Source organism: Coffea arabica, chromosome 7e (assembly GCF_036785885.1).
Source record: "Coffea arabica cultivar ET-39 chromosome 7e, Coffea Arabica ET-39 HiFi, whole genome shotgun sequence".
Classification (NCBI taxonomy): Eukaryota; Viridiplantae; Streptophyta; class Magnoliopsida; order Gentianales; family Rubiaceae; genus Coffea; species Coffea arabica.
The window spans coordinates 15172677-15182751 of record NC_092323.1 but is presented as its reverse complement, the minus strand read 5'-3'; the positions used below and the strand labels follow the sequence as shown (position 1 = coordinate 15182751).

General features: G+C 36.2%; 2 protein-coding genes across 5 annotated transcripts; one reads left to right on the top strand and one right to left on the bottom strand.

Annotated features, from left to right (window-relative positions):
* Window positions 1-1717: 1717 nt before the first annotated feature.
* On the bottom strand, window positions 1718-2125 carry LOC140011245 (egg cell-secreted protein 1.2-like). The gene has a single exon (XM_072060015.1). It carries the CDS (start codon window positions 2123-2125, stop codon window positions 1718-1720), a length of 408 nt encoding a protein of 135 aa, XP_071916116.1.
* Window positions 2126-3539: 1414 nt separating this feature from the next.
* On the top strand, window positions 3540-9846 carry LOC113702082 (uncharacterized). 4 transcript variants are annotated; one of them, XM_072060256.1, is made up of 11 exons: window positions 3540-3846; window positions 4211-4313; window positions 5295-5402; window positions 5988-6097; window positions 6187-6294; window positions 6403-6448; window positions 6694-6825; window positions 7519-7616; window positions 8056-8211; window positions 9312-9376; window positions 9465-9846. In XM_072060256.1, exons 1-8 carry the CDS (start codon window positions 3629-3631, stop codon window positions 7537-7539), a joined length of 846 nt encoding a protein of 281 aa, XP_071916357.1. In that variant the 5' UTR covers window positions 3540-3628; the 3' UTR covers window positions 7540-7616; window positions 8056-8211; window positions 9312-9376; window positions 9465-9846. The 4 variants fall into 4 exon arrangements, with proteins under 4 accessions (XP_071916357.1, XP_027078855.1, XP_071916356.1 ...); XM_027223054.2 differs by lacking the exon at window positions 7519-7616 and having other exon boundaries at window positions 3543-3846; XM_072060255.1 differs by lacking the exons at window positions 7519-7616; window positions 9312-9376 and having other exon boundaries at window positions 3543-3846.
* Window positions 9847-10075: the final 229 nt, after the last annotated feature.

Genomic DNA, 10075 nt, shown 5'->3' with positions numbered 1-10075 from the left:
ATAATTTTTTTTATTTTGCATGGGAAGAAGTATGTGGTTATAATGTGTAGAAAGTAAATATAGAGGTAAAAGTGAAAATATTTCAAAAGTTAAACAAACACCAGAAAATGAAGTAAGAAAATATTTTCAATAGGCTAACCAAACACCTGAAAATGATGAAAGTGAAATGATTTTCCTGGAAAATATTTTCTCAAGGAAAACATTTTACTCCCAACCAAAAGGACCCCTCTCTCATATTTTCAAAAAAAACTTTTTTAGTCCTTCAAATTCAAAATCAACCAAAATAATTCCTCATAAAAAAAAACCTGCCTATTTGGTTCCAAAACTCATTTTTGCTCACTTTTTCTGCAAAAACTGCATGACTACCTCATGTGCTCATCTTGGTGAGGATGGCTTGTGCAAGTGAAGGAGACGTGCATTTCTTGGCTAGAGGAATGAGCGAAAATGAGTTTCGGAACCAAACATGCAAACTTTTTATATTTGAAGGATTATTTTGACTGATTTTAAATGTGAGGGACTAAAAAAGTTCTTTATGAAAATGTGAGGGACCAAATTGGCAAATTTTCCTTTGATTTATCAATTATTTCATCTAGGGAAAATAAGTTGTGTAAAGGAAAATAGGTTATGTTGATTTTGCCCAAAAGTAGTATTTTGATCACTTTGAATGTCTCCTCATGTGATAGAATGGTTTCTTTTTTTTTTTTTTGAGCCAATACTTTGTGTTAGATGATATGTGTGTGCATATATAGATATATGATAGGCGGATATACTGCAGTAAAATTAGCCATTTTTATTTTTGTGTACCCAATCAAATTCTTTCAAATGGTTAAACGATATGGCTGTCAGAAAATTGTACTCAAGAATAAGAAGCTTTCACCCAAGCAACTTTGAAAAAGAAAAAGAAAAAAGAGTTAGAGTGGAACCTTAAGGTATCTCATGCATCAATTTACATAAACCATTTTCCAGTAAAAAGTAAAAACTACCAGACAACTGATTATCTTGAGGGGTTTGATTTCATTATCTCCTATTCATTTTGCTTCATTGCTTTCTTTTAGGGCAAATTCTCTAATCATGGTCAATTACCCATCTGTCTTTTTTTCCTTATTTTTATTTTTATATCAAAGTTTCCTCTTGGTTGAAGAATTTGCTTTAACCCTTACATATTTTTTTTGAGGTAAGTAGTATTTAATTAGCCTTCTCATAATTTACCATTACAGGGCTCCTCACCGTATTTGTGGAATTTGTAACTAATTTCGGGGAATTTTCATAATTAATCTCGATAAGAAAGGCGAATTTTCTGTATTTCAGGAAACCTCACGCTTGAATTTTAGAAGTCATAGCCAGAGATAACATTTTTTTTTTTAATCTCGACAATAATCATCAAAGTAGGTAAGTACAAGTGTGATAATTAATGGAATCACAAAGCATAGACAAAAATTTATAGCAAAGACAATTATTCATATTGAAGTGGTAAAATGACTATTACTACTTCAATAAGCAAACTCGTACATAAGAGACTAGCTAGGAAAGCCACCAAACCTCCCATAATTTCCAAAACAACATACCTAATCAGTGATAACACCTGCAAGATAATCTAGAAATAGAGCAACACAACCACAATCATCAAAGGACTGGAAATAAATTACTTAGACCTCTTACATTAAACATAATAGTCTTAATTATTTGTGGTAATTAATTGGTGATTATCGACTAACGATCATGCTGATGGAGCTTGAGCTGGTCCAAAGGAGGAAAGTGATGCATCACAATAGCCTCGAAGGATATAGGTCTGATCCGCTGAAAAACCAAGTGCAGACAAGATTGTAGGCCAGCAATTGTGTGTAATCACAATGATGGCATGGCAGCATCCTGGTCCAATATCAGTTGTGCCATTTGTGAAGTAAGCAGCAATCTCATCTGTGCATGATTTTATCTCTGACAGGGCATTCCAGCAATCTAGCACACTTCCATTATTGGTCTCAGGCCGGGTGTTAAGCTTGGAAATGGATTGATCATCTGATCCAGAAAGGTTTCTTGGCAGTATCTTTCTTGCTGATGATGAGCAGGAAATCACCATAAAACAAGTTATGACAAGAAAAAGCAATTTGACAGACTTGAGAGCCATCTTTTGCCGAATAGAGTTGTGAAGAAAATTGAAGGGTTTTGGAGGGATTTATAGGGTGGTGAAGGAGGGAGAGGACATGTTATTATTAAGTGAATTCAATGGTAAATAATCAAAAGGGCATAGGGAAAGACATAACTGTTACAAAGTAATGGAAGCAACACAATATGGAGCGCTAGAGTTTCATTAAATATGTGAACTTTTGAGGCAGCTTTGATCAGTAATAACTAAGTAGGAGAAGGCAATCTAGTTGAATCTCTTGAGATTCATCGGCTGTTATGTGCTAGAACACAGATTCTCACGCGGCGTGTACATTGAAGACAGCTTTTCAATGGGGATGGACCTGAGAAGTTTGAATTGTTTGGTCCTCAAGTCTGCCCACTTATGCACGTATGGAGCCAGATTGAACAGCCTATAACTTTCAAATATTACATTTGAACTACAATAGATACTATTCTAATTGTGTTCCTAACTTCCAACAACAAAAGTGTCGCGGTGTAGCTTGTGATTCTTACTAAGAGAAGCATTATAAATATTAGGGAAAATTCACATTTTTTTCGTTTACAGTAATATTAGTGTTATCCATCATCTGAAGTAGTTTTAGTTTACAATAATGATATGTTCTGTGAGTTTTTTTTTTTTTTCTTGACGCAGAAGGTATTTTGACTTACACCAGACTAATCCTTCAGAGCGATAGTGTAAAACCCGTCCCAAGAATGCACTACACGTTAACAGGCGGGACTCGAAATTGTGACATATGAGTAAAAACCCAATAAGATCAATTACCACTGAGCTACCCCGCCTGGAGGCGTTGCATGAGTTTTATATGGATCATTCATTTGTGACTCATGTTGAATACTAGCATACTTGGACCCTTCCCTTTCTAGAACAATGCGGTGGGAGGACAATGACGTGATGAACAACGTACTAAAATTACAAATTAGTGAGAGTGAGGGTCCAAAGTGTTGAAGCCAAAAGATGAGCGATTGAGTTAAAAAACAGGCACAAGAAAGAAAGGGACAAGACAACATGTAATGAAGCATAAACATAAGGGGCTAATCTGAATCTAAACTATGCTAAAAATGATATTCCAAAATAATTTTCAAATTAGTATTCTAAACTAGCATTTTGGTTAGTGGCTAATATTGACTTCAGTCTACGTTCAAATCCTCCTCTTCCTTCCCCACCTCTTAATATCCTTCGTCTCGCCGCTGCTATTAGGGGAAAAAAAATTAAAAATTCTAAGCATACACTTACGGTAGAATTAAAATCCCAAATACAGATGGGCCAAGATTAGTTCTTGCATTTGTAAGCTTTTCGAAGGCTGGACTCAGGCATAAATTTCTGATTCAGTTGACAGGCCTACAGTCTGTTAGGCCCAATCCGGCTAAAGCCCAATAAAATTTTCCTATTTCGTTCCTGAAAATTTTTCCGACCCAGATTTTTGCCGCCCTTTTCTGCTTCATCAGCTGAGCCTTTCACCCCTTCCGGCGTACAAACCCGAAAATGAGCAACACCGGCGCCGAGAGCCTGCCGACGAAGGAAGTAAACGTGCTGAAAGGACACGAGGGTGCCGTCTTAGCAGCAAGATTCAACTCGAACGGCGAGTATTGTCTGAGCTGCGGCAAGGACCGTACCATACGCCTCTGGAATCCCCACCGTGGAATTCACATCAAAACCTACAAATCCCATGGCCGTGAAGTCCGGGATGTCCATGTCACCCCGTAAAAACTCTTCCTCTCCCTTTTCCAGTAGTCCCTTGACATGGGTTTTAATTCTTTCGAACCAAGATTTTAAATTTTTTGAGTTTTTATTTTTTCTACTTTTGGTTGGGTAGAATTCGAATGCAAATCCCAAACTCTATTTTTTATGCCAGGAAAAAATACGGTTGAATTAGATGAAAAGTTTTTTTTTTTGTGTGTGGATTGTTTTTTATCAGCTTGTTTTGGTTTTCTCGCCAGCAAAATGCAATTTTTATTATTTTTGAATCTGTGGTTTACTAAATTGATATGGTGAATTCTGATGTGGATTTTATAGTTATCGAGTTTGGTGGATATTTTGGGTTAATAGTGGTTATTTGTGTTGTAGGGACAATTCCAAGCTTTGTTCTTGTGGTGGTGATCGACAAGTCTTCTATTGGGATGTAGCAAGTGGTCGAGTAATTCGAAAATTCCGTGGCCATGACAGTGAGGTTAATGGCAATTCCATCACTAGAATTTTTTTTTTTTTTTTTTTTGTAATAGATACAGCTGGAGTAGTAAATTGTTAGTTTTATCAGAATAAGTTTAATAATAAATTCGTCTCACTTCTCATAGCAGCAGTTCTTTAAGCAATCCCCCCACCAAAAAAATGAAAAAAATCTGTGCACTCAGTTCCAATTGACTCCATTTAAGAGATCAATAATGACCTATGTAGCTATTTGTTGAATTCAGAAGGTTTCAGAGATCAGATTTGAATTTGATAAAAGATTCCTTTTGGTTCCTTGATGATAGAGATTCTCTTTTTTGGCGTTATTATATTGTGCTTGGTGGTGGGAGTTGGAATGTGTATAATGTGGACTGACATGTTGGTTGATCTCTTAAAGAATTGGTTACCTTTTTAAATTGCAGTCCAATGCTTTATTCATTTATCCAATTAAAGCTGAGATTGAAATCTTCAAAGCTTCTGCCCAGTTCCTCAGATGAAATGTGTGTATGTTTTGTTCTCAGATAATTTTCATACAGTTATATGTGACATTGAAATTTTATGCTTATCCATGATGTCTGTCCGATCCCACTTTTTTAATTCTATATTTGAGTTTTTGAGAAAACTTGTGGCAATGAGTAAAAGAGGCCTTATCATGTAGTCCACTGGTGGCCAATTTTCTACAATTCTTTGAAGCTATTTTCTTGATTTTAAAGCTTAAAGGTAACAATTTGAGTTAAAAACTAGTTTACATAGTCCTGTAATCTCCTTGAAGAACTTAACTGTTTTTTGAGTTCTTAATAACCTTTAAACAAAACTAAGTCAACAAAACTAAGTCTCGTTGTATGTTTTTGCCTCATTGGAAGTAATGATTGCATGCATATTTGGTTGTCATTGATACCCAAGATGTTAGAATGTAGAGAATAAAGAAGAGTATCGTGTCAATCAGTCTTATCTGACATTTTGCTCCATTTTCATCTTTTTACAGGTGAATGCTGTTAAGTTTAATGAGTATGCAACTGTAGTAGTATCAGCAGGAAATGATCACTCTTTGCGTGCTTGGGACTGCAGGTCTCATAGTACTGAGCCTATTCAGGTCAATTTCGTTATTCATTCTTCCATTGACTTGTTTAAATAGAATAGTGATGTTGACTGGGGGTGATAGATAGGAGTTTCTGGATTGTTAAGATAAGCATTTCCTGTAATTGCTGAAAGGCATGGGAATGGTTGCATTGATAAGACTTATTTAAGTGACCATTTTAAATGTGAAAGCTGAAGGTTATGTTGCTACCTAATGCCAAATCTCAAGGGTGAAAACGACAATGTTGTGTGCCAATCGGAGTTTTGGTTACATTGTGTAGATAGATTGGATAGATGGAGTTTGCAAGGAATTCTTGACGCCAAATTTCCTAAAGTTTCTTGACTCTCTAGAAGTATTAATAGACCATCATCATAGCAGCAATTTTTGCTTCAACAACATTTGGCTCTAGCTTTACATGAAAATGAAAATTCCAGAACTCTTGAGATCTAAGAAAAGATATCATATGTCGCTTCACTTTTAGGAGCACTATTTTGGTGTTTCCTTTAGTTTGCTCCTTGTTTACTGTGTCTTGCCCTACTCTCACAGTTCTAATAATTGGAATTTGATTACTTTGAACTGAATATTTTAATAACTCTACAGATCATTGATACTTTTCGGGATACTGTCATGTCTGTTTGTTTAACAAAAACTGAGATAATTGCTGGAAGTGTTGATGGAACTGTTCGGACATTTGATATTCGAATTGGTAGGTATGCACTTGACTTTATAGCAATGTTTAATCTTTTTAAGGATTGATTCCTTAGGGATTATCTTTTAACAAATTTTTGGTGCTTCTTAGAGAAATTTCTGATGACTTGGGCCAACCTGTCAACTGTATCTCTCTGTCAAATGACAGTAATTGTATCTTAGCAAGCTGCCTGGATTCAACTCTACGACTATTGGACAGGTAATTGGCCTTGGGAGTTTTTCTTTTGTCATATACTTTTGTATAATGCCCTTGTATTTTATCTGTTGAATCGTTGACATGATCTCGTTTTCTCTCTGATGACAATAGATCTACTGGTGAACTTTTGCAAGAATATAAAGGTCATACTTGCAAGGTAGCTTGTGGAGCCTCATTTTGGTCCTTAATATAGACATAGTATAAGTTTTATACTTCTTTTCCTAAACTTTGAACAGGAACATACTGCACTTCTCCGTCTTAATACTCAAGATCAATTCTTTTCTGTGATGACACTGCTACATTTTTTCCCCATTTCAAAGCAAGTTTTGACTTTGTTTATATGGTGTCTTAGTGTTTTGTCTGTGAATAGTAATTTTCTCTGTTTTGTTTTTGCCGTATCAGTCATTTAAGATGGACTGCTGCCTCACAAATAGTGATGCGCATGTGACTGGGGGTTCTGAAGATGGCTTTATCTACTTCTGGGATTTGGTGGATGCATCTGCCATATCAAGCTTCCGAGCTCACTCCTCAGTGGTAACATTCTACACTGACATATCTGTTATTGCATTTACTCAGTGTTTAACTAATATAACTGTTTTGAGTTTTAGTTGATCTCAATTGGGGCAACCCTCATATTCAAAGTTCTGCCTTTTAGTGCACGAAGTAAAATTTTTCAGTCCACTTTTCTTAATCTGTTTATATTTTCAGGAAAATGGCTAATTATCTTTTTTAATAGATGAATGCGGCTTCTGATACGTGAAGCATCATAGCCTTTTTGAAATTCAAAATACCCTTTTGAGAAAGTTATGCCTTATTTCTAATTTTGCATGATTTAGTGTTTGCTTTGCGTATGTTAAAAAGCTTATTTAGCATACGTTGAGGGTGTGTCATGACACTTGAGATTTTCGTATGCCTTTATTTATTGATTTTCTAATCCAGGATCATAAAGTACGCATTCATGAATTTTCCCTATGAAGTTTAACCTTTTTCTGGGTAAATCTGTCTCTCTTTCTCTCTCTCTCTCTCTGAAGGGAGGAGATCTTTGGTTAGATCTCTAGGTGGGTAAAGATTTCTTAACTTTAAGTTTTGGGTTTAATTTCAAGCCACTTGGGGCTTGTACTAATAATCTACCTATCTGCAGAATCCCATGTAAAAGTTATAGATGTTAGGATGGTTTTTTAAATGAGGAAAACTGGAAATTGAAGATTTAGTATTTTGTGTCTGCAGCGAGTGATTATCATTACCTGACCCATTTTGGAACTTCACATTAGTCTTCACAATTTCAGCTTCAACAACATGTGATAACACTTGTGTATTGGTACTAGGTGAGTGGATTCAATCAACAACATTTTGTTGTGTGTTTGTCGAATTTGTAGAAGTTATCTTCATCTTTAACAGATTAGGCAGCCAACCATTTATGGTTTCAATCATTGCATTAGATATTACAACCCAACGTCATGCTTGTTGGAGGAGAAATAAATCTAATGTTATTTGTTTTCTTGGGCAAAGGTGTATGTGGGAGTCCTAGAGGAGTTAAGATAAATGTTCCAGAACCCTCAAAAGTTTATGACTATGCCATTTCACTACTGGTCTATACCAAAAAGAATATAGTCAACAAAGTAAAGGATCGCCTACCTTTTCCAAGAATAATCCTGAGGGAAAAAATCTGAATACATTTTTTGCTGTACATGAAGAAAGAATGTATTTTTAAATTTCCTATATTGTGAAAATTGGACTGACATCAAATGCTTTCACTGGTGGCAGGTGACTAGCGTCAGCTATCACCCAACAGATAGCTGTATGGTGACTTCATCTGTTGATGGAACTATCCGGGTGTGGAAAACCTAAGACAAGATATCTTCTCCATATTTCCTTTCTTTTTCTCCATGATTCTTGGTCTTGCTCATCAGAGTTACTCAGGTTTGTAGATAAATGTATTTTTTGTTCTCTTATAAGTATATAAGCTAAGGCCTTGTCTATGTCCTTTTATCAGTAAAATCACGATCTGTTGAATGTAAACTTAGTTCATCAAAGGACACTTATGATTCTCGTTGAGCAGTATATGAAGTTAGTTCTAGTTTTAATTATGGTGAATGTGCCATTCAAAATGACAAAAGCTGCATTCGGTTTATTTTATTTTAATATTTTGCAGGCCTCCTGTAAAGACACATTATGTACGATGTGGTATAGAGCAAGAGAAGTGAACCAGTTAATAGTAATGCTTTGTAATTTATTATCCTCCGTTATCCCCTCTTGTAATTATTTGTATGGACGTGAGAATTACCTGTTTTATTAAGGCTGAGGTACTTTGACGTCTATAGGAATGTTGTCTGTGCGGTAGAAACATCTTCTCTGGACTTGCCAGATGACACCAGCTTCTTTTGGCATTTCTATTACTCAATGTTGATTTGGTCAAAGTCCAAAGGGAAAACAATCCCGATATTCATTATCAGATTCCCGATCCTGTCAGATTTAAATTTTGATTATTGGTTAGGAGTTTAACTACATATTTTATAGGCAGGTTAGCAATCAAAACATGGACTCCATTTGCTGAAAGTGAGCGTTTTCCATGTCTTATACTTTACCCTCTGGTTTCTGTGTGAAAGTGTTCGTAACTGGCTTTAAAGAATAAAAATGGGTAGTCAAGAGGTTGTTGTGTTGTGATAATTAGATTTTTTTTGTCATCTGGCGATGCATAAGGCATTGCATGCGAGCTATCTAATGCTTTATTATTCCCGTCCTAGCTTTGTTTTCTGGCTGGAGTTGCTTCAGATGGAATAATGTTCTCATTCCTGCTTACTACTGGCATGCAGTTGCTAATTATCATATCCCCCCTGCATAAAAAGAAATGGCTAAGAATTTTAACTAGTGTGGCGGGTATATATATTGCCTTTCTTCTTGTCAAATGGGCTTGTTTTATGTTGCTGAACAGTTCTTTGATCCCTATATCCTCCAGAATCTACTGCAATTCAGGGTCTTTACCATATTTCCATATGTTTCTAATTGAATTATTCTTTTAGGTCTGTGGGACTGGTCTTTCAGTCAGCAAATCACGGTATAAGGGGACTAAGAAAATGAAATTTAGGTCAGAAAATGCTTGGAGGAGCTGAAAACCACTGTTTGATTCTGGTTCTTATGAAGCCTGTAGTGATTAACTTATTCTGAATATTCAGGCACATGTCAACTGGGAAATTCTAAGCCCCCTGTTTGCAAATCTTTTGGGTCCAAAGGCTACCAATTCATGACTTTGTGGCTAATATTCTTGGGGAGGTGACCATATTTGATGGCTTTGTAGCAGTGGTTCTCAGGTTTCCCCTTTCTAAGAGGCATCTAAACATGAGGAGGAGCTGGCCAAGTGCAGCCCTCCTAATCATCCCAGTTGGAAGCCAGGAATGTCAAAGCAACCAAAAGGGTGTTGATTGATATGTTTGAGCCGGTCCCTAGGCCGAAAGTGTAAAAAGTTATGAGGGTTTCACTTGGAAGTTTGGCAACTGATAAGCTTGTAATGAATGGTTTTTGGTCTCCATTTCTTTATTTTCCTTTTTTGGGGTGACACTCCTGTTTTCCCTTGCTGATGGGGAAGCAATTGCTTCCCCTCCTTGCTCATCCTCACAGATCTCTCTCTAAAGCAACTCAACTAGAACTGATATCTCCCTTCATTTTTGGTTAAAACTTTCTTGAAGCAGGTAAGGATTGGGAAAGGCAAAACCGGCCCCGTGGGAAGTTGAACTAAAAGTGGGGTTGTTAATGCAGTTGCCTGGATCGAAAAACTCACTCAGGCAAG